The sequence below is a fragment of the Globicephala melas genome, chromosome 2 (genome assembly GCF_963455315.2).
Source record: "Globicephala melas chromosome 2, mGloMel1.2, whole genome shotgun sequence".
Lineage (NCBI taxonomy): Eukaryota > Metazoa > Chordata > Mammalia > Artiodactyla > Delphinidae > Globicephala > Globicephala melas.
In genome coordinates this window covers 152,937,405-152,962,351 of record NC_083315.2, presented here as the reverse complement: position 1 = coordinate 152,962,351, position 24,947 = coordinate 152,937,405, and the positions used below count along the sequence as shown (strand labels likewise).

Genomic DNA, 24,947 nt, shown 5'->3' with positions numbered 1-24,947 from the left:
AAAAAAAGCATACTTTGCTGGCTTTTCATTTAAAAGGGCTCCAGAGCATGTGGGACCTGGTTCTCTTTCAGTTCTCTGGTCTTTGCTATGCCACATTACCATAAAGCTTAGGAAATGAGCTATTACACACCATCATCCCTCCTAACGGCTATCACAGAAAATCACACACACAAAACAGCATTAATTGTCAGAATTAGCAGCCATTTAAAAGGCAGCTGTTCTTTCACTTTTAAATGGGCTCCAAATTTCAGATCTTCTGTGTTGGCTGCTTGAACTACGGCTGTTACACACTTATACATACACAAGCACACACAATGGATCCTTAGCCAACTGAATTTTTTAAATGCGCTATATTCAAAGGACCCAAGAAAATATTGTTTACTCAGCGACATTTTCCACACCAGTGCTTGCCATCATTGTTCCAACTGGCTGGAAAGCTTCCAACCTGCACAGAAGCACTTGTCACAGCTCCAGGTGAAAGGAACTGTTTTCTGAGGTGTGGGGGGAGAAAAGAGCAGTATCTCTTTAAGAGTCAACAGTAAATTAACTTGCCCAAAAGAGTGAAATAATTAGCAGTTAGTAGCTTATTAAAAGGATGGCAAAGGCCAAGCTGCCATCTGGGATCTCCAGTTTCTTGTGATTGTTCTTATGTCAAGAGGTGCAAGTTGCATTAGCTTTCATGTCACCGTGCCTGCCCTTACTTTATATGTAAATTTTAATGAAAGATGTGTCACTGTTAAAATCATACGTCCATCACAAAGTGCTATTCGTCTGGCTTCTTACAAAGCATATGGTCTTTTCTACCCCTGCTGTTCTATTCACCACTAAATGCCTTCAAAAAAACGAGGAAAACCCAATGATATCAATTAGATATTCTCTTTGTGCAGAGGGAAAACTGAGTATCATCAAAAACCGGGCAAAGCTCCACCTCACCAGAGGGCAACATTTCTGTCTCTATTTACACACAGTGAAAACCACAATGCCTCATTGTCTTGCGAGGTTAATCTTTCTTAATGAAAATTAAAGCAATCTGGAGACTGCCTGCTGATTACTACATGGAATCACACAGTTTTAAAGGAAGTAGGGGGAATAAAATATATTTATTAAAAATAAGTGATAGAAAGTGGCAGGACAGAACCTTATAGGTTGATGGACACATTGAATATCTCAGTCTGGATGGTATTTAACATGGGTGTATATAGGTTAAAAAATATTTAAGCTGTACGCTTAAGAGTATGGATTTCCTAGGCCTTATTTACACTATGTATGCTGTCCTTCAATAAAGATACACAAATAAATAAATGAAAAATGCCTAACATTTTCACATACAAAGCAAGTTCTCTTTTCTGATTCTGAGAAGTTAAAAGGTGGGGAGTCAGCTAGCTGAATTGTTACCTGACAGTTTCCCTTTAAAATAAGTAAAATCATTTTAAGACTCCATATATAATCATAAGTCGAAAGCAGAATTTATGTAAGGCTTTAGAAGGAGAGGTGGTTGTGACATTTGAAAACCATTTTCAAACTCTTCTGACTGTTAGCAAGATGTCAGAGGACAGGCCCGTATTTCCTGGGTCCGCCCTGTGTACTTAGTACCTAGCAAGTGGCCTGGCCCGTTGTTGGCTCTCTGTCAATATTTGTTGAATGCTGAATAACCATTGCTTTTCAAGTGTTAGAGTACACAATCTGCTAAATTCAGATGTATATCACACTGGAATGAATTATTTTTAGTACTCTACAAATGAAAGCTACGTGTAATAACATACTCAATCAGTATAAACCTATTAATAAGTATTTGGACAAATTGTACCTATACCCAGATGTATATACACTGCCCCACACACCTGAAAAACACACCATGGCATAGACAAACCTAAGCACATAAGGAAATGCATTCTGCTTGAATTCTTTATAAATGTTTCATAAAGATAATACAATTTAATAAAACATCCTGTAGATGTTATCAAAGTTGAAAATTGTATGTCCTTTAAGATTAACCAACTTGCCTTGGTAAGCAAAAGTCTATACACGTACGTAGGTCACCACTCACCTTGGAGGAGAAAGTGTTTTATGATATATGCACACAGAAATGAAATCTGTGTGTAAATACGAAATCCAAATAGATAATTGAGAAGGAGGAAACAGACATATTGGTTAGAAATCTGAGAAATATTTCCTTTATATATAATGCCAGTTGGAACTTAATTGAAACATCCCATTGATCCATTGTTCATTTTACTAATAAATCTGTTCACCTTTACACATTTTAAAAAATGCTCCAAGAAACACCTGCTTTTAAAAAATTTCTTCAGTGTCCAATGAATATTCCTAAACAGGGAAGGAGAAAAAACATTTTTCGTATTTTAAAGCACCATTTTAGATATCACTGTCAAAAACACAGAGTTGCTAAAATCAAGCAATTTACTTCTTGTATTTAAAATAGACCTATTTTCCCCCTGCAGACTTTCAAAACGTTAGAAGAAAATAATAAAACATGGAAAATAGGCTTCTTTTAAAAACAAAATGATGTTATTCATTGTCAAGAGGACAAATCAGTGGTGGATGAGAAACAGATGAGGCAAGAGATGGAAATATAATATTGCCCTTATTTTATTATAACTAGATATTTATAGAGCACAGATGAGTTTATTTTCATAATTAGTAGCTGGCATTGCATTTACTAATTTGCATAAACAGTTGGCTATCAAAGCAGTAACTTATTTTCAGGGCTCTTGTGTCCTAGCAGGGACAAGAGAGGCCTCAACTCCTGAAATGAGCTTTTTTAATGTTATTACCAGCAAAATATAATCTACATGAAATCGTGTTCAAGTTCATGTAGCTTAATTATCTCTTTCCAGTTTGGCCAGTGTTGACTAGTTCATCATTAAAAGGCCAATGATCAAATCTACAGGGGAAAAATACATATAAATTGGAAGCGGTCTCTCAAATCTGGATGGATTAAAGTAAACTTAGGGTCAACACTATCTAGTCTAGTAGATAAAAAGTTTTGTAGAGCAAAAGAAAAAAGGAATTAAATGGCCCCTAGCCACCCTTACTATTTACAGATTGTGCTGGTTCTTGGCAATTGTTGAAGGTGTCAGTGACCTCTCTTCTTGGTCATTCTGGGCATTCTCCATACCCTCTCCACCCATGCCCACTCCCCTCTACAAAACTAACTTCAACCAACACATGGATCAGGCTCCTGGCAGTAGTGCTAAGGGTAGGAAATATTCCTGGTGCCCTGACCACTGCTGTGGGCAAAGCGAAAATTAATCAAGCATGCTGCCTACTATTGACATTCAGCAAGAAACCTTGGAGGAATATTTTACTCCTCTTTTCTCGTCAAGCCAAAGGCCAAAAGCTTGTGGTTCACGGGCCAAATCATTTGGCTCATGTGAGTGTATGTGTGTATGTATACATATATAGAGAGAGAGAAAGAAAGAGGCCATGAGCTGACATTTTTATAAAATCTACTCTGGCTTATCTTGAGGCTCTGGTGACCCTGGGCATGCATTCTTGCGTGGCAGCAATCAGCTGGAGCAAAGTAGAGGCGGCTGCCCTTGACGGGATTTGTGCTTTCCAGTTTGCCACAATCCGTACCACTCCCTACTGTTGATCTTACACTAGGACTTTTCTTACTACAAGATCTGCTCCTTGTTAATACTTGTCAAGCCCCTGTAGGCATTTGAGTCTGCAACACCTATTCCAAGTTCATTTTAATGGAAAGTATTTGGTAATCTAACCCAGGACTGTCAATCCCCAAACTGACAAGAAAAGGGGGATGGAGGCCAAAACACACTTTAAACACTTAAACAAAGGCAGTCAAAATCAAGTCAAAAAAGCTGACCAAGACTGATTGCTGAAGAACTCCTTTGGTCAGCTACTTCTGGTTAAAGTCATGTTTGCTCTTGGCCCAGTGCAGCCCAATGACCTCTTGAATGTGGCGATGAATCGTTATAGCCTAAACATCCTGCTCAGTTTTGTAGATTTAACTTCACAATTCTTTCCACTACACGTTTGCTGTTTCATCACTCAGCTTTAAAAGAATGACCAAATCTGAGGCATTCTTTTCTCTGACAAGCTCCTAAGAATATATCCAAAGACTTTCTCACCTTTATTCTGATGTAATCTATGACCATCTCCCTCTGTCACTTGCACACAGAGCCAAGAGAAGGCCTGAGTGAGGAGGGAACTGGAGCCAGAACATCTGGCCCCACTCCATGACCCACTGGGGCTCCTTTGCTCAGCTGGTTGGGGTAGTGAGGGTAGTGATAAAAGGCATAGGTTGGTGTACAACTCTGGACAAAGTACTGAGCTACATGCAGTATGGGTGCAAGGTTCTTCAGGGACTGGGGTGATTGAAACACATGAATAAGTCTGATTCAGGGCAGTTTGGCCTACGTACTTTATAACAGAAACACAAAGTCTGGCGCACCTAGGAAGCTTGAGCCTTAAAGGGTGATAAGGGGGAGAAGGGTGTTCCAAGGACATTCAAGAAAGAGGATAAGAGCTTGAGGAAAAGCCTGAGGCAGGAAACCATAGTGTGGATTCAGGCAGAGAGAGCTGTTGACTTTAGGTCGAGACAAGGGGCCTGGTGGGGGTGATAGTGCAGAGAACGCTAAGTTATTGTAGAAAAAGTGGAGAAGGCGTGTTGACAATTATACAAGAACCCTTCAAAAGCTTTTGAGCAGATTGGCTGGCTACATGATCCGATTTAATTTTAATTTTGCTTTATTTTCCCTTTTAGGAAGATGACTGACAGCAGGATAAGAAGGATTAGGGGTTTTGAGTCCCTTCTTGGTATAACCTCCTATGCTTGACCCATCTGGGCATTAAAAAATGAATACGTTTGTCTTCAACATACTTGCAATCTAGTAGTGGGGAGTAGCCCAATTCCCAAATAAGTTTAATATAGGACAGTAGAGGGGGACATGGAAGGAAAGCGCATATCTGAATGCAGCATGCAGAGCACTCACATCATCAACTAGGAAATAAAATCTACGTATGATTTCAGTGGGCAGAAACAAGAGGAGGAGGAACTGTCAATAGGGGAGGAAAACAGAATAAGTAAAACTAGGAGACGAAGAAAGGTACAGTGATATGGTATCATATTTGGCATCAATTCTGCATCAAAGATTAACAGGGAGGAAGGTTAAAGGGAAAAAGGCCATATTAGGGATGGCTTTGAAAGTGAGATAGATAATCCTGCACTCCATATGGGGGACAGCAGAGCTTAAGCAGTTCTCAGTTACTGGACAGACTGGAAGACAACAGAGATTAATTAGGCTAGGGCACTAATCTAATAGGGGCTGACTGGGAACTGAACCAGAGTGTCAAATAGAGATGCAAGAGACATTCCAAAAAAGAATCCCAACAACCTCTCTTAACATCACCTGGGAATAGGAAAGTTCAAGAAGGAAAAAGAAAGCAATTGCTGAGTTCAAGCCCAGGTGATAAGGAAGACGGGAGAACCATTAACAAAAATAAGGAAGCTGGTTTGTGGCCAGATGGTGCGAAGGTTGACTTTAAATACTGAAGTGACAGTACAGTTATATGGACATGTGTTATGGAGAATGCAAAGTGGCAGGTTGGAACTTGAGCCAGGTCAGTGCCAGGGAGGTAGTTGGGAGGCATATCCATGGATGTCATCCTTGGACCCAAGACAGGCAGTATAGAGTAGTGGTTAGGTGCTCAGATTCTGAGTTTCATTTTTACTTAGTAGCCGTCTGACTTAAGTTATTTAACTCTCTGAGCCTTGATCTACCTGTCCGTAGAGCAAGGATAACACTACCGTCTACCTCAAGACAGTTGTGATGATTGAGTGTGATAAGGCATATAAAGCCCATGGCACAATGGCTGCCACATAGGAAATGATCGATCAGTGTTAGTAGCAGTGACCGGAGAAAGAAAATAAGATACCCATGTGCAAAATCTAAAAACACGAAAGACCTCTATCTTATGGGGTGTTTTAGGGGATTAGGGAAAGAAAAGGAGAGAGGTTCAGGGGTTGGAGTGGGGGGCAGGGGAGACTGACCGTAATGTGTTCTCGTAGAAGCCAGTGGGAGAAGGGACAAGTGACACAGTGCCACATGCTTCAGAAAGGTTGTGTCCTGGGCAAAGACTGGTGACTTTGCCTATGAAGAGATCACTAGAAGCCTCTGGTTGAATACTCTAAGTAGAGAAGTGGAGGGGGCAGCCAGATGTACCCTTTCAATCATTATTCCTCCTCCTCGTCCCGCTTTCCCACCTCCTTTCTAAAGGTATCAAGCTCATAACAGGGTAAGAGCTCCCCGTGACAGATTTCTGAGAATGAACCCCGCCCCTGTGATTAGCATAAAAGGAATAGGCAATCAATTAACCCCAAAGTGACAGGACTGAACTACTTCAAGGTAACCATATATAACTTTTTAAAAATCAAGAAAGGCATGAAATTCAAATGAGAGATGGCCAGTTCACAGACTAGTCATCAAGTCAACATTTTCAATATCTTGCCAGCCCCATCTTTCTTCAACATCTTCATGCCAGAATTCACATTTCCTATTTCTGTTATTTGCCAATCTTTACAGGAAACAGAGGCACATGGCTTCACAGAGATAGGGACTGGAGTGTTAGGAAGGAAAAGGGGAGAACCAAATGCAAATACATGTTTATAATTTATTAATTAACCTCTCCCTTCAGTCCTGAACAGCTAATCCAATTTGAGCTGGTGAGGCAGGTCCTCCAGGCTCAGGTCGCTGACAGCTTTGATTAGGGATGGATGAGTGAGCTGTGGTACCCAAAGGTGTGAAGCACTGAAAGGCATGTCGGAACATCAGAGCAAGCGCATCTGCTCAGCGCCTCTCCTTTTCCCAGGCTGCCCAGCAAAAGGTGGACTTGGTAAGTTAAAATCCAGTGTTGTCTCTTTCTCCACTTTTTCCTTATGATGTAATGCACTGTCATTCCTATGTTCTTCCACACCTCCAGTCCCACCATTCTCAGCTCATCACCCCCAATCAGAAGACTTCCACTCCCCAAAATACAGAATATGTAACACAGAAGATAAAAGAGCAATAAATATCCCCCAAATTTCACATTAAATAAAATTTCAAGCTATTCTCCAATCCTCTCCCCTTTCTCATCTATCATCCTTCCCTCCCTGAGTCCAGTTATTCCCAAGTGATGACACATTGGCACTTCATTTCACATCTTTCCTGTCCCTTCAGTACATTTACTGGAGGGGATCTTAGAATACCCTGAGTTAAGTAAAATATATCTTCCCAACACTGCACAACCACTTTCAGAACCCCCCATTCCTGCTAGAAACAGCACACCATAATGGGTAAGGCTCATCCTGGATTTCGAGGGAGGCAGGCCAACTCAGAATGATCCCCAACCACCGAGTATGAAGTACATTGAAGGAAAGTGGTAGCATTGGCTTTTTATTTTCTTTTAGTTTTTGTTAAAAACACTGTTAAAATCTGGACTATATTCATCAGAATCAACAATTCCCCTTGTATACATGAATATTTCAGAAGGCAGATTGATAGTTATAATGATAAAAATAAAATGATCTCTACCTTTACTTCTACCTACAGAAAGGAACGTCCAGTTATGTAGAGGAAGCATGGTGTCCACCATGGAGGCGGCAAGAGAGAGAGAGAGAGCAGGGAGAGTAAAACATCAGCACACTGCAGACACACAAAGAAATGTAACACACATAACAAAACCCACAATAGTAATGGCAACAGCAGTACAATCTTGAGAAGGCAGCACAAAACAAATGCACAATGTTTTGCTTAAACAGTGTGACCAGCAAGGCTGCTTCCATCAGCTTCACGTTTAAGCTTTTTCCCATTAGTTTCTTCTCAGTCCCATCCTTAGAAACATGACCAAATCTGCATGCAAAAGCACTGCATAGCCACATGTATGTGAAATTGCACACACTTAACCAAGGTAAAATCGTTTAGGGAAAGTTTCAGAGAATCTAAGTTCTCCTGTATTTTCTCAACATTAATATGAGTCATGAGGATCAAGAGTATGACATACATGTATAGGTGGTACACACACAACATACGTCAGTATTTCCACACATATTTATGGGCATCAAAAACAAATTCTGGAGATTCAGCAAGAACCAGACAGAAATCTCTTTCTTTCATGTTGAAGGAATAAGGAAAAGGAAAGGAGTATTGGCTTTTTAGGTAATCATCACAAGGGCAAACGGTGGGAAATGGAAAAGAATGAGAGGAGGAGGAATGGGGTCAAAGGACCTTCTTAGAAACAAATTAAACAGCAAATTGCACCTTCAAATCTTAGTGACACTGACCACCCAGAAGAATTCTGCATCCTTTTTTGAAAACCTCTCTCAAGAGGGATTCACAATATCCGTGTCTGTCATTATTTCATTGCCTAAAGACTGTTTTTCTAGAAGATTCCTGACTTACCCCCCAGAGCATGTGTACATAGTATGTCTGAATTCTCTACTCATGTACACTTCAATGTTGAGTGCTCATCAGTGGGTCTGAAATAAACTGAATCAAGATTAAAGAAGTCCCCACCAGCCTATCTCATCTACCTAGACTCTATGCTATGACATCACCCATATGATACACTCAGACTTCCAAGCCATTGTAAAAGCTAGAACTCCAAAAGGGCAGCTGAGAGCATAAGATGAGAGAATGTAGAAGGGCATCTTGTCATCAGGACTCTGAGGGCCTGCTTTTTCTGGTGGAACTTATTATCGAGGTCGGGCCACCAAATTCCAGCAATTCATAGAGCTTGGGTCTTACCACTCTGTGGAGATATGCATAACTCTCTCAAACTACCTGGATACTAAGTCAACATAAAGAGCACCCCCTACTCATATTCACTTCATAGTAACCTGCTGTAGGGGGATAACTTCTCTCACTCACCTACAAGAATAGAGAGACTTCATCCCAACCTCTTCCAGAGCGCCATCTAACACTGGAAAACTCACCTGACCCCCTCCGTCCAGCTCTGTTCTTTGACATCTGCTCTTATACCAGACCATGTGTTCATTGAAATGTCCAGAGTCCACATCATGGATCTTGCCTCAGGTCTGGAGGATACAATTCTGTTGGTAAAGTGTGCTTCCTCCTTGTCCTGCCTTATCAAGTCAGGTTGCCCTCAATTGCCCACCTCCGCAGCTACCTGGACACCATAAGCAAACTTCCCTCAGACCTGGGTTGTTCCTTGAGCTGATCATATACTCCCCTTTATGGCAACACTGTCTGACGGATCCAGTGTAAGGAAATGGGTGTGTGTGTGTGGGGGGGTGTCCTTCCGTGCTGCCCCACCCTACTCAAAAGATCAAGAAAAAACAGCAGAACGTGGAAATACCTCTCCTTTCCCTTTTCTTTGGTCCTCCAAAAAAAGGCACTGAATCCCATGTGTATTTTGAAAAAGACAAGAGAAATTAAAGTACAGTCTTTTGGTGTCAGGGCGTGGCAGGTAGACCCATCTGGCAATCATTCCAAAGAGCAGAAGAAACACAATAGCAGCAATTGAACAGTGAAGAAAAAGACAATTTTAAGTAGGCTCAGTTCTTGAATCCTGATTTAGGCTGATAATATGGAAAATTTTTATTTAGGAGAAAAAGGCTTCATTCACAGCCCACCCTGTGCTTAGCTGAGCTGAATTTCCTGCACAGTTCATTTCCTGCATAATTGAATATTTTAGGTTGCAGATGCTGAATTTACAGATCTTTATATGCAGTTTTCTTCAGGGTGTATAATGAGTTAGAATCCTGCCATGAGGACATTAGCATGTTCTTTCGGTGGTTTTTGCTTTTATACAAAACTGAAAACAGTCAAACCCCCAAGGGTTCCCTTTGACCATTCGGGGCTCTGGGGCTAAAAGTCATTACAATGGGCAGTGGGATGGAGGGGAAGACAATAAGCAAACCTTTACTCAGAGTGAAATTCAGAGAAGCCCAGCTCCTCTCCCCCAACCTGGGGCCCCAGCATGGGGCTTAGGGAAGAAGTTAACCGCTCTGTTGCTCTGAAATTAGCTTCATTCACCCCCATTATCGACACCGTCATGGCTTGTTTCATGCTTCTCTCTTGGAGGCAGCCCGGCAGAGCCAGTGCCCAGGATGACAAATGATGGTGCATAATGGAGAAGCCAAGGGGGTGATGGGGGCAGGAAACCACGATGCATTGGGAAAGGTGCCCCCCACCGCAGGATGGCCCTGCTGCCAGCCTGGCCCATGGTAGGAGAGACAGGCAGCAAATGGCCTGCCAGGGATGATGAGGCTCTGAGCGACCAGCCAGAGGCACGAAGGCAAGCAATTCAGGCAGCTGCAGCACCACGAGCACAGAGCACCTACCTTGTTCACTCATCATGAGGTGGGAGAGGCCTTGAGGAAGGAAGAGAGGGGAGAAGAGGAGTCGGGGTGGGGGGGTGGGGAGGAGGGGAAGGATAAAAGAAAGAAGACAAAGTTAGAATCCCAAATGCCAGACAATCTTCTCTTAATTCTTGAGTGGAAGGAGTGGCAGGGGCATCCACACATACTGAGGAGCATGCAACGAGCACTGAAATGCAGGGCAGAACGTCCCGGGCCCTCCAGTTCAAGGTCAGTCTTTTGTTTGCTGAACCTCTCGGCCACATCACGAGAACTTTCCTTTCACCATTGTTTCTATGCAACAGGTAGGATCTGAGATAAATCTATGAAAGATTAGGTCCCCTAGGAAAGAGACTCCAGGCGCTGGGCAAAGTAGGTTTCTTTCTTTCTTTTAAATTGTTTTTAATAATAATACACTGTCACTGTAGAAACTTTGGAAAATTCAGAAAAGAAAAAAAATCAGCTGTAATCCCACATCCAGAGATTACCATCCAACTTTTCTTTCCCCCTAGATACAGTAGTCGCTTCTACAAAAGTTGGACCACACTGAACACACAAAATGAGTTCCTGCGGGACTTCCCTGGTGGTCCAGTGAGTAAGGCTCCACGCTCCCAATGAGGGGGGCCCAGGTTCAATCTCTGGTCGGGGAACTAGATCCCACATGCATGCCACAACTAAGAGTTCGCATGCTGCAACTAATTAGTCCACATGCTGCAACTAGAGATCCCGTATACGGCAACTAATACCCAGCACAGCCTAAATAAATAAATAAATAAATGATAAATAAATATTTAAAAAAAAAATGAGTTCCTACGTTCAAGAGTTAGACAACCTGAAACTACCTCCATATGATCCTTGCCTTCACCCAGTGACAACCACACCCCTTACCTCTGTCCATCCTCCACCGCCAACTTTTCCTATAAAGTCCCTCATCTTTGATTACAGAGGCCTAGCCAAGCACTGAATGGATTAAAGAAGGTACACGGAGGCCCAATAAACAAGTAGCAGAACCTCTCACTATGTTCTTGTGGAAGTCACGCAGGGCTCTTAAGAGCTCATTACTTCAAGGGAAGCATAAGTCCTGATACATCTATTAAAAGAAAAGATTTCCAACCAGTAGCCAACCGTGATGGCTCTTTGCTCTTCCGTTGCTTTTATTACTACCAGAGTTACTTGGAGATCACCCCAGAGTGACCTCAACTTTACACAGAGTAAAATTCAGGGATATAGGAGATTAATAAAGGAGAAAAATCTCTAAAGCATGGAAATCTGTAAATGTTTTTGGAGATAACTAGAGATTTAGAGAAGTAATCGAAGACAAAATATGGGTCAAGCAACTGACTTTTTAAAGCTCAATGATATATTAAATACATAGATACATGTGTCATAAATGTCAGTCATTTTTTCTAAACAAATTTCATTAAACTATTATCGTATTTTAAATGTACATTTCTGGCATTCATCTCTCAAGGCCTAGGATATTAATACTCATGGAGGAAGGGAATCATGCCAAAGCAAGTCATTCTCATAATCTGTTTTATTTAAAAAATTAAGTTTTGGTATTTCAGGGGTATTTGGAGGGGATAAGAAGAAGAAAGAACAAAGGCGCTAGATTTGACTAAGAGAAACCTCAGCAGAAGTAACTATTCATAAAATGCCTGGTATTTCTGGACCAAGCCATAGCCTTCAGCATCCGGACCTAGCACACTAAGAGGGAGGGCCTGGGGCAGGTCGGTGGCGTAGGTGACGGGGGAACGGGTACAGAATAGGTGCGTGAATTCACAGGAGGGTTGTCAGCATCAAGAAATGAGAATAAGGAAGATCCAAAGAGATCCCTAAGAGCAAAACGGAGGTTAAAAATAAAAGGCCAACAGTACTATATTGTGTACTTGAAACGTAAATGCTCAGAGTAGACCTTAAATGTCTTCACCGTAAGAAGGAAATGGTAACTATGTGATGACATGAAGGTGTGTCATAAGAGTGTATCTAATCAACACATTATCTACTTCAAATTTACACAATGCTCTATGTCAGTTACCTCAATAAAGCTGGGGGCTTTATTGAGATAACTGTCCTTTCATTTTTTAAATGAAAGGACAAACATTTTTATACCTGCAATTAAAGATGTTTGGCAGCTGGGAGGTGTGAGTAGAAGAGAGGCAGAAGAGTAAACAAAAATTTGCCAAATGAAGAGGAAACGGGACACTTGGTATTCAGAGGGTGTTCAAAGCCCTGGAGAAGCCCCTACAGTTGGGCCCATTTATGTATTACCTGTGTTTCTTTGAAGCTGTGTTTCCCAAAACACATTTCACTGACCACCTGCATCAGCCGCCTGGGGATACTTATGAACAGTGAAGAGCCTGGGCCCCACCCAAGTCCTAATGAATTAGAATCTTGGGGAGGAGATGGGGAAAGATCTGAATTTTAAATAAGTCGCACGAGTGATTCTTGTGCTCACTAGAACTCGAGAGCTACCCCTTCAGAGTGACATATAAATCAAATTTTGGTAAATTAAATTGTATGATAAATGCACTAAGAGGAATTGGATATACAATGGAACCCTGCAGTGGAAACTTTTGTAAAAGGAAGAATCCTTTTAAAATGCAAATATCCACCACCTGTGTTTTAAAATTTACATATGTACTTGTCAGGTTTTATTAAGCTACATATGTAGTTGCAGTATTGTGACTCAAATAAAATGTACATATTCTTCAACTTACAGAAAATCTGAAAGAGAAATATCAGGACAGGAATGCAAATCTGAGATCCTGGTGTCAAAACTTCGGTTTTGTAGGCAACAAAGCAAAACAGACATAAACAAGTATAACAGGAAATAACATGAGAGAGGGGAGAAACTGTGTAAACGTAATATGGTTTGAGTTTTATTCTGCTTTTTGAGGAGGGAATGTTTGCACTTTCATGAGCTTTGACATTAGTATCTTCTCTTATACAAACCTACCCCCTAAGCTTGCAGAGTTAAGAACTGAAAACCAGGAATTCCAGAGGGTCTAGGTCTATTCCGAAATTCTGTTTCTCTCCCCTTCCACCCCCAAACCCTCCTACTTGCTGCAAAAAGACCTCAGTTCCCCCCAAAAGTGAATGGAAGAAACAAGAATCAAGCAAACAAATGATTCAAGTACCTACTATATGTAAAGGCTCCATAAGGTGGTGGGATGCAAACAAGTATGGTACATAGTTGTCAACCTCGAAGAGTTTAGAGTCTAGTTGGGAAGGTGTGTGTGTGTGTGTTTATATTTACACAAACATACATATGATACATATATAGTGGTACCTGACAGTGAAGGGTAGGGGTTAAGATCAAGGACTTCAGAGCCAGATTTGAATCCCACCTTTGTTACTTTCTAGTTTGTGACCCTAGGAACGTTGCTAAACATCTCGGTGCCTTGACTTCCCATCTGTAAAATTTGGATAATTATCATGCCAAATTCATAGGTTGTTTTGAGGATTAAACAAATGAATATATGTAAAGCAGTGCCTGTACATGGTAAGGACTATATAAGGGTTATTGTTTTTTTGTTTATGCTATAAAAATATACCGATGTGTGAGGCAACACGAAGCATAGTGCCTGACACACGGTAGGTGTTCCGTATGTATTTGGTGAATGAATGATGGGTAACTGGTAAGCGTCAAATGATTAATTCAGACAATAAGGACGGTAGGACAGTGAGGAGGGCCCTGGGTGTGCAGCAGAGGTTTCTGGAGGAAAGTGGGATTTACAATATGCCTTGGAAGACGGTTTAGGATGAAGAGCGACGGAGGACGTGCCAGGTTAACACCACTACCTCCCAAGACCACCAATTGCATTTATAAGGACTTTCACGTCAACTTTCTGGAACACCCAGGACACTGCCAGGCACGTGGTAGGTATGTAATACGTGCTGTACGAATAACAATGAACACATACAAACGGTTCATCTGAGGAAGAAGTGAAAGGTGATCTTAAGAATCAAAGTATGGAACCGTTGTATGAAGGCCTTGAGTTCCCAGGCTAAAGAAGAAGGACTTGATCTTGCAGCTGATGGGAGACATTGAGGGCTTGTGGGCAGGAGAATAACCCAGGGAAAATGATGTTGAGGAAGATTGCTTTGGCAATGGTGTGGACAGGACGGAGTAGAGGGAAAAGAGAGGCAGAAAGATCTGTCATAGGCAGAGGGCCTAAATTAGTATCGTGGCAGCAGGAAGGAAAAGGGGAAAAGAGGATGCAACAGGCTTTGGGTGACCGATGAGATGCTTCAGGGGAAGAACGGATGGGAGACTGAGTGAAGCATTGTCAGAAATAGGAAGGTGGGATGGAGTTGGGAGATGGATTTGGAATGAGGGCGATAATGAGTTCTGTTTTAGGCATGATAAGTTGAAGAAACAGAAGAATCGCTCAAGCAAAATGTCTAAGGTGCATTTAACAGTATGGGACTAAGGTCTGAAAGAAAGTCAGGACAAATATGAAAGTGTATCACCTCCACTTCATGAAAGAGAGGGTCTGTGCCCATGTAAGTGAATGAATCCTCAAAGAAAAAGGGGCCAGAGCACTGAGTCTTAACCTGGGAGGGATGGGGGATATTAAGATATCCTGGAGGTTCTTTTTTTTACATGCATATTCAACAGTAAAGTAAAATTTTACATTCAAAAAGAAAAAGGAACTATATGGCTTTCCAATATAGATACAGAAAAATAATGCTCAAAAAAAAATCTTAACTGAGAAGGATATAATTAGCAAGGAAGGAAAAGCGATCTATGCTGGCTGTGTGTTATGTATGTGGTTGATGAGGAAAGCGGGGCGGGGGGAGGGGAATGAAGATCACCCTTCTTGTCAATTTCAGAAACAGAGGGTCAGCAGTAGCCCCGCAGACCACACAGCCAGCCTTGGGACTAGCACCTGGCTGGGTTTGCAGTTTGGCATTTAATCTGAACCTGATGTTCAGGGCTGCTAAAAGACAAGATATGGGCTGGAACAGGGGGCTCAGGGAAGCAAAGGGGACCACATCTTTCCAAAACAATCCCACCATCAGCTCTGAATTTGAATAGATCTTCAATGAAGATTCAAAAGCCAGCTCCATAAAAGTTCACCTAATGGAGGGTAGGGAACAGGAAGTGAGCTCGGAAGAGCCTTTGATGGTCAGGATATTGAGAATTTTCAATACAGAATTCTTATGGAACTACAATGCCTTTTTAAAAATAATTATAAAAATTAGAAAGCAACTGAAATGTTTCCTATGTAGATGTCACACACTGTCAAAGTGCTACCCTAGCTGGATCCAGGGACCATTCTGGATCCCACGAAGATGTCTGAGATTTTTTACCCTTCTCTTCACTCTTTCTAGTGCTATGTCCCACCCTTCTTGTGCCTATCTATCTGTGGTGCACAGGTTCTCAGGGTACATACAAGAACAAGAAGAGAAAAAGATCATCAGTAGGTAAGACATGCAAAGTTGAAACTGCTTTAGAACAGACTGCAAATCATATGTAGATTATATGCAAAATATACGTATGGCCCTCTAGACTATGTTATACCTTTTGGGAAAATCCCTATGGAGATAGCTGCTTTTGCGGCTCAGGAGAATGGAAATGGCTACGAAAGCAAAGTCATTTGTAAGTGGCTGTGGCCATCATGAAGCCTGTCATGAAAATGACTAATACAGAGAATAGAAAACATTTACTGAAACAGGCAAAAGGAAGATGCAATGTTCAGGAACCAGGCCAGAAGTTGAAGGCCTCCATCATTTAATCTAGTACTGTGTCCCCCTCGAACCTATAATATCCCACCCCCTCAGATAGTTTTTAATCCTCCTTCCTTCCTTCATTTTGGCTGGGTAATTGGGGAAGGTATTTCAGGGGAAGAAGGAAGTCACTCATGGGAAAAAAAAAAGAGAGAGAGAGATTCGGGGGGGCGGGGGGGAAAGGCAAGTTATCTCTGCCAAGACTTTTCTCTCATTCACTTTCAGGGTAACTTTTCTCCCCCTGTAAAATCCACACATATCATCTCTTTTCCCATACTGAAGTAGGGAAATGAAATGTCACTAATTGCTATAAGTGCCAAGAGCCAACGTTGAATTTTTATGAAGCCACAAGGACTTTTAAAAAGAGTAATTACATAAAATCAGAAGGTAATGGAGACATTCACCCTATGTTTCTGGAGGAAGTAAGGAGATGGTGAAGATGGTAGGGGGTGGGGCCTGACAGAAAGAGAAGCCACAGGTAACCATCGTGTCTGCAGGGTGATTGGGAACTTGGAAAAGAGAAGGGGAAAGAAGAAATACACATCTTAGCATTTTAAGTGCTTAAAAGAGAGGAAATTCAGTTAATTTAGTAAAAAGAATTATAACAGTAGCTAATATCTGTTGACTGCTATATATAAGGCATGGCTATATGTCATGCTATTAAATACAGCTCTATGGGAAAGTCATTGCTATAATGTTGATTTTATAGGTAAGGAAACCAAGACCTAGAGCCAAAACCCCACTGCTTAGTAAGTGGTGAAATGTGGATTCTAAGCCAGCAGGTGGATTCTGCAGGCTGGATGGTAACTATGACACTAGCTACCCTGTCTAATTCAGTGCTGGTGGAGAAGGGAGGAGACATGTCTTGGAGAATTCAGGAGCAGAAAATAGTGTCTGGACATTAATTCAACTTCATGTATGATTCTGGTGTAGCATGATTTAAGGTGCCCTGGGGAAACCCTTTTACATAAATGGCCACCATCTCCCTCTCCTCAATCTCCATCCCCAGATTCTACTAAAATATGAAGCTTTTCCTTTCCTGGGTCATTTCTTGGGGCTATTAAGCAACTTCCCTCATTAAAATGCAAATCTGAACACAAGCTGCTCTCAGGCTCCTCAGTCATTGCACTGCCCTGTGTGCGAGATCATCAGGAAGCCAAGCTTAAGATCTTTCTCCAAAGACAGGAGTGGCACAGGGACACGTGAGAAGGAAGGATGAAGACACGCAGTCACAGGTTGAGGAAGTCTGCCACCATGGGCAGGGGAGGACACAGGGACAGGCTGGGACTGGGGAGAAGGATGCTTAAGGGGTGGGGCCTGAAGGAAAGCTCCACCTACTTCCACAGTCGTGTCTCAGACCAGCCCTTCCACAGGCAATTTCCTGACCTTCATCACGAGCTTCAGCACGGACTTCAGTTTCCTTGTCCTGTCTGGGGTTCTCCAGTGGCTTACAGCAGAGCCTAGAGCTGATCAGCATTTTGATAAATGACTTGGTGAGAACATTCATGACATGCTGTCTGGGTGTTGTAATGAACTAAAGCTGAAAGGAACAGCTAACTCTTTAGTCATCGGAATTAGGGCCCAAAAGATGTGAGCAGGCAAAAGCAAAATTTAATTTTAAGGGGCAAATATAAATTGTGGCACTTAAGCACAACCTCCCACTACCCCCACCAACCCCCAGAGGTCACAAATAAAAAGAAGTCAAAAGTCCCACCTCTTCTTATCACTGACCACAAAACCTAGGGTTCTGGTTCAGAGAACAGTGCCATATATTAGGAGGGGCATTAATGAGGTAGACATATCCAAAGGAGAAGAATCAGATGCTAAGAGGTCCAAAAGCATGTCACATGCAGAATGGCTGAAGGAACTGCTACGCACAGCCCAAACGGGAGAGAGCTAGGTAAGGACATGAGAGCTACCTTCAAACATTTTAAAAGTTGCGCATGCAAGATAAAGGACCAAGTGCATTCTGCAAGATGAGGGTGGAATAATAGGGGATATTTCACTTGCCAGAATGCCACAGAAGAGTCAAAGTGGGGTTTTAGAAGATAACCACCAAGAATCCATTCCAACTCTAAGACATAGGGTTTCTGTGAACCAAGATGATTTCTGAAGAGGCCAAGCAACTACTTACTGGGTTGAACCCTATGAAACTATTTGACTGGTTTTGACCTACAAAAATGACAATTAAAATGGTTCAAACTGATACCCTGAGAACACCACCCATAATCAAAAAGGCTGAGGCACGAAACGAGGCATCAACAAACCACGCAACAGCAATCATGAACTGACACGAACAGAAGATCAACCGTTTACTTGTATGATTTTGGCTTTTCCACAAGCCTTGAACAATACTGGGGATGAAGTGAATAGTTGGACTGATGATGGTAATAATTTCCAGAGGAGAGCCTGTTGCTATTTCTCCAAGGCAGGTGCCTCTGGGTTGGTCCTTCCATGATGCCACTACATTCCATTCTCACCACTAAGCCCTTTGTTGGATGTAACTGTGCTAGCGCACTCACTATTTGCCTCTAGACCAACTTTGTTCTTACAGCATGGTGACCTGGACTGAACAGAAAGTATTTCCTCAATGGCGCCCATGACTCACCAACAGTGTCTGTATGGCATAGCCACAGGGAAGAGGAAAGAATGTCTGCAGCACCTTCCCAATCTATTCCACCTCTCTGGAGGGGTGGGTGTGGCTTCTTTTTTCATGAATACCATGGAAGGAAGAGAGATGAAGGCAGTCATGCTTGTCACTCTAAGGGTTAAAGCATCAGCAATTATGGCTTCTAGAAAAGACTCTTCCCAAAGAAGAGGAAGTCCTTGCTCTCCAAATGTCATGAACTTCTCTAAAATAGCTCTTTGTTCATGAATGACATGAAGCTGGAAGGGTGGGCAGATGTGCTAGATGAATTAACTGTATCCAGATAGACCATGGTGTGCTGGATTTTAAAAATCCAGGGATGAATTTGACAAAATCAAAGAATGGCCCCAAGTCTAAGTCAAATAAACCAATTGCACAAGTGCAGGAAGGGGAGAGAAATGGCTTAGGAGCAGTGCACACAAAATCTTAAAAGTTTTCAGTGACTTTAAGTTCAATTTAATACTATAGTCATTTTTTAAAAAGTAAGGTGTTTGATGCTGCCATTAATAGATGTAGGGAGTCTAGAAAAAGGGAGCAATGCTACCACTCTATAATGAATCGGTTGCAGCATGTCTGTAACACTGTATGTGGTGTGGGCATCCTTCTTTGGAAAGGAAGCAAAACAATGTTATTTTTTCAGAGAACTATGACCTGGATGAAAGAGCTGAAAACCCTCCTTGTATGAGAATGCCCAAAGAAACTGGAGACGTTTTAGCCTTTAGAAAAGAAAATCCTTAAAGACAAAAGCCCTGTCTTCAAACACTGGAAGTGTAATTAGATCTATTTTGTGTGTCTCCAAGGGCTGGAAGCAATACAGGTGGTGAAAGCTATAGTGATTCAGAATAAAGGAGAGCTTGTGAACACTCAGTGCTGTTAGAATGGAACAGAATGGCTAAAGGAGCAATGAGTTACTCATCACTGCGGTGGTTCAAGCCAAGTTTGAATAAACTCTTACAGAACAGATTCAAAAATTAGGTGCACAAAGAACCTTGACAACCATCTGGCTCCTTTCCATCTCTGAAATGCTGATTCTAGCAACAAAGTTTATGAACACATACGAGATGGCAAGCAGTGGGGATGCAGGCATGGATAAGTCTCTGTTCTCAAGAATAAGGGACTCCCTGTCCTTCAAGAGCCCACAGTGGCTGATGTGGGCATGTGGGGGACAATACACAGCTGGTTATAGCAGAGTGTATTATGATGAGGGCTTTACTAGCCCCGTGACCTAAGGTGCCATGGAGCTCAAAGGGGGGATCATTCATCCCCCCCTCCCTTCTATCTCCTCACCCCCACCTCCCTGCTTCCCTTAATTTATGGAGGGTATAAAACAGCAGTTAATGCTGAAGTTTTTAAGTCCCTTCACTTTCCTTTAAAACACTGGTTTTCAAACTTTGGTCATATCAGAGCACCTGGGGGAAACGTCTTACTTCAATGAGCCTGGATCGCCTCCATTAACTCTCCAGGTGATTTTCATGCTCACCAGAATTTGCAAACCGCTGCTCTAAATAATGCAAAACCTGGATTCAAATCCCAGCTCTACCTCTTGCTAACTGGGATTCTGAGCATGTTAACTATTCCGTGCCTTTTTCCTGTAAAACAACGGCATCTCACTTGTAAGACATCTTCTCAGGATTACTGTGACCATCACATGCAACCACATATGGATACCACTAAGCAGAGTTCACGGCACGGCACGTAGGAAGGGCTCAAAAGCTTGTAGTCACTGCTGTTGTTATTCAGGAGACCGGCATATCTAAGCCCTCTCTCCTCCAACCCCCCCTCTCATCTCTTGCCAACATCGCTTCTCCAGTAAGCTGGCAGCACCGGCAGACCGCCTACCCAGGCGTCCTCAGATGCCTCCCTCCATGGGGAGGCACAGTCAGCTAAGTGGCCCCATAAGGGCACCCACTGTCCTCAACAATCAGCTGTATTCCATCGCCCCACCCCTCCTGAGGCCCAGCCCCACAAACTGACTAGCTTAGCCCAGGAGCTTTCCAGACCTTCCTAGGCAGGTCTTCGGGATGGGAGGGTCTCCAGTGCTGCCATAAATAGGCTGTGTGACTCAGCTGAATTACAGGGAAGCGCTATGGCCTGTTTTCTCTCCTGTACAAAGAAGGAATTAATCTAGAATAGTTTCTCTTTGGTCTCACCAACGGCATCTTGAACAGCACAATCTTTGAATGAACCTTCCCCATACACTGCACCATATTTAGCATTCGTTGTCCCTTCCTCCTAAATGCCACCAATGCCCCCTCATTATTGGAGCAACAAATACCCATCCTACACGTTTGGCAGGGTCAGGGGTAGGGGCAGTACTATCCCATTGAGACGACAGGATCACTTTAATGGTTTTTCCAGCTCTAACCCTGACCTTGCCCTCCAGAACTGAGGAACAAACTGGGACCATCAGCAGCACCCCGGTGAGTCTGCCTTGCCAAGACAGTAAAGGAGGCGATTTTAAAAGGCTCTAGAAAAAGGCACCAGGGCCTAGTGATCTGCTCCTTTGAGTTATAGCCGAAGCTGGAGGCACGCTGGCAAGCAGCTCCTTACTCACACTTACTCATCGGGAACAGCTACAGGAGCCAAGGGGCTCTTCCCAGGCCCCAGCCGGGCAATTGGCTGGGAGCTGAGCACTGTTAGCCCAGCCAAGGGCCCCTTTCCAATCCAATTACGCGCAGCAGTGGTGGATTTCCCTACAGCCCGCATTCCCCACTGAGCTGAGCCCAAGATGGGCACTGAATAAACACTGGTTCAATTACCTTCTGTCTCAGGGTGAACCCCAACAAAAAAGCAGCCTGTCTTTTAAAGGGGTGTGGGGTAACACAAAGAACTGAGCCTTGAGCGCTATTCATTCACTGAGCAAGGGTCTACTCTGTGCCTGTGATGTACTGGCACTGTTCTAGGCTGACACCATCCATGTACAGGAGTAGTGTACCTTTGTGGGGTGAACGCTCTAGCTGGAACTCCACAGGAGACATCTCCAGGGCCAGACATACCAGGGTCTGCATCCTGCTCCACCACTTTTTACTGGGCGGGACTAATGAGTTAACATCCCTGAGTGTCAGTTTGTTCACGGTGAAATGGGTTTAAAAACAGAATCCACCTCCTGGGCGTGTCAAAAGAATTAACTGATGCACGTAAAAACATAGTATTTCAGTGTCTGGCTCAAAATACAAGCTCAATAAATGTTTCTCCTAATAAATAAGAGAGAAAAGCCAGTGGGACTATTGCCCAAAAGAATAGGAAAGAAAAGACAAAAATATAACGGGTAGCACTGGAGTTAGGAGTTGTCAGTCTCTGGTAATGGAGGAGAAGGCGTTTTCCTGAATCCTCCTCCCCAAGAGAGCTCAGTTAGATGGCCTAATCATAGATCCTCAGAATGGAAGAAGCCTGAGAGGTCATCTGATTTAAAGAAGCCTGATACCCAGAAAGGTTAATGACTTACCCGAGGCCACACAGCTCCTGGGGAAAGCAACAGAGCCAAAGGGAGGCAGAATGACAAAGCAGAGACCCCAGGATGCATTTAAATCTTGATACCTACCATACTTGCTTCTGGCCTTGGGCAAAGGATGTGATGTTTTGGAGACCAAGTTTCTTCATCTGTGAAGTGGTAGGGACCTGGCATATGGTGGATTCTTTACAAATATCAGTCCCCTTTCCGCCCTCTTACTGGGATTTTTTGGCCTCACTTGAGAGCAATGGTGGCCAGGATCTAAGTCTGAGGGACCTCTTTACTGAATGCATAAAGATCAGGAAGGATGGGAGAGAGTGTGACAAGGAGAAAACAGCAGGTGTGTTTAGAGGTGTCTACAGCTCGGCAGTGGGAGCATCCTCTGAACAGTTAGGGGGACCAAGACACAGGAAAAGAATGTTTTCTTTTGTTTTTAGACCTCTCTGAGCCTAAGTATCTTCATCTGTAAAACAGAAACACATGTGGAAAGGATCAAGCAAGATAACTTAAAAAAATAGCTAATGTATACATTGCTTACTATGTGCCAGGCACTGTTCTAAAGACTTGACATGCATGAGCTCATTTAATCTTCACAATAGCCCCATGAAGTAGGTACTTATTGTCCCCATTTTACAGATGAGGTAAGTAGGGCCCACAAAGGAAAAGTTAAGTTGAACAGGCCATACTGTGCTGAGATAGAGGCAGGATGTCAACCCAGGCATCTGGCTTCAAGCCTGTGCCCTAACCCAGAGGTGGCACACTGTTTCTGCAAAGGGCCAGATGATAAATCTTTTAGGCTTTGCAGGCCATAGTGTCTGTGTTGCAGCTGCTCCAAGCTGCCTTTGCAAAGCAGCCATAAATGATACAGAAATGAACAAGCGTGCCTGTGTTCCAATAAAACTTTGTGAACACTGAAATCTGAATTTCATAAAATTTCTGCATCACTCATTATTCTTCTTTTGATTGCTTTCAACTATTTAAAAAGTGAAAAATCAACCTCAGTTTGAAGGCCGTGTGAAAGCTGGCAGCTACCTTGCCTCACATATAGAGGAAGTGCCTGAACAGAGACCTGCACAGACCCAGTGGTTGCTAAGTGTTCATTCCCTTCCCTTTCCTTAATCTCATTCTTCCTCTTAGCTCCTATCAACCCAGAAAGTGGATTTTTCACTCTGTGCCCAGCAGAAGAGATGAGGAACAGGGCTTTAGCAAGGTGGGATGCACCTTCTTCAGTAAACACAGCCCTGTGGGCCCCAAAGAGACGGGGAGTTTTAGGTCAGTGTGTCTCCAGCTTTAACGGGCAGATCCCTGGGGCTCTTGGTCTTTGCAGGTTCTGACTCCACAGGTCTGGGGTGATGCCTGAGATCCTGCCTTTCTAACGGGTTCCTGGGCGAGGCTGATGCTGCTAGTTCTGTGGGTCGGATCCCCTCTCCCAGCAGCAAGCTTCGAGAGCAAAGCCTCCGTGTCCATAAACACAAGGCAGCGTGTCAGGCACTGCCTCCTGGCTTCGGGTGAAGAACGGTGTCCCTCAGGCTGGACGAGGGACTCCCTGGAGACATAGCAGGGCTCAGGACAGATCAGCAGGTCCCCTCTCCAAGGAGAGCACTGAGATGACTTAGACTGGAGGAGGAAGACAACAAGGGGCAGAGATCAAGAGCAGGCAGAAGGAGGCTCGAGCAAAGGCTGTCAGCTGCTTCTAGCAACCGTGGACCAAGGCCCCCTCTGGGCCCCGGCAGACAGGAGCCCCTCCTCCCACGCCTGCCAGGGTTCCGGTGGACCGAAGCAAGAGGCCTACTTCCTCATCAGGCCTCTGAATAACTAGGGCACTTCCACAAGGTCACAGCTTTTCATTTAAATTCCAGCTCTAATCAGCAGGCAGAGCCTGAGAAATTATCCCTTCCGAGGAGAGAAGCTGTTATTGGAGCACCGTAAACAGCACCCTAGCCCACGGCTGGGGGGAGAGTCTCTGGGGGAGGGGTTGAGAGGGGTCTCACAAGCACAGGCCCCAGCCCTGTTCCCTGCCTCTGAGCTCCTCCTCTACCCCATTCTCTTCCTCACCTCCTTTGGCAGAGAGTTCTAGAACACATCGGGGGTGGGGAGATGACTGAGGGCAAACAGTTTGGCAGGGCTGGGACTGCCCGCTCCTGCCCCACAGGCAGCCCAAGGGCAGATCCTAATGGCCAGGAGCATGGGATAAGGTATCCCTTCAGGGCCACAAATGGGTTACATGGCCTTGGAGATGCCCCTCTCCTCCCTGGGCCTCCATTTCCTCCTCTGAAAAGTAAGAGTTACAATTCTTAGACAGAATACCCTTTGAGCTCCAACGTGTCTCCGGACCCTACAGACCCACACTGCCCCTGGTGCTTGTGGCCACACTTTCATCTCAAGAAGTACTTCTGAGGTCCTACTACGGTGCCATGCACTGTGCAGAGCTGGGAATGCAGACACAGACAAGATGTACGCCTGGCCCACAGCTCTGCCTTGGAAATGCCAGGGTTTTGAAGAGACAGGCACAGGCTTCGGAGGCACAGCCATCTGCGATCCTGGTTTGCGCTGGCAGCTGGCGACCGTGAACCTCTCTTTTGCAGCGAGGATGACAACGCTTACCTGGAGGGGCTGATGTTAAGATAAGGGAATGCATGGGAGGCATCAGAGCCGAGGGTCTCTCACCTCCTTCAGGCCAGCACGCCACAAATGCCTCTTGCCACTTTTTTTTTTTTTTTTTTTTTGCGGTACGCGGGCCTCTCACTATTGCGGCCCCTCCCGTTGCGGAGCAC

The 24,947-nt window shown here is 43.6% G+C and overlaps 1 protein-coding gene across 15 annotated transcripts in view; it reads right to left on the bottom strand.

Annotated features, from left to right (window-relative positions):
* NRXN3 (neurexin 3) overlaps window positions 1-24,947 on the bottom strand; it is a 1,711,975-nt gene that overhangs the window by 1,580,321 nt on the left and 106,707 nt on the right. For all 15 annotated transcript variants that reach the window (XM_060295131.1, XM_060295132.1, XM_060295124.1 and 12 more), the window contains exon 4: window positions 10,325-10,354. In XM_060295131.1, coding sequence (XP_060151114.1) covers window positions 10,325-10,354 — 30 coding nt within the window. The remainder of the gene's footprint in view (window positions 1-10,324; window positions 10,355-24,947) is intronic.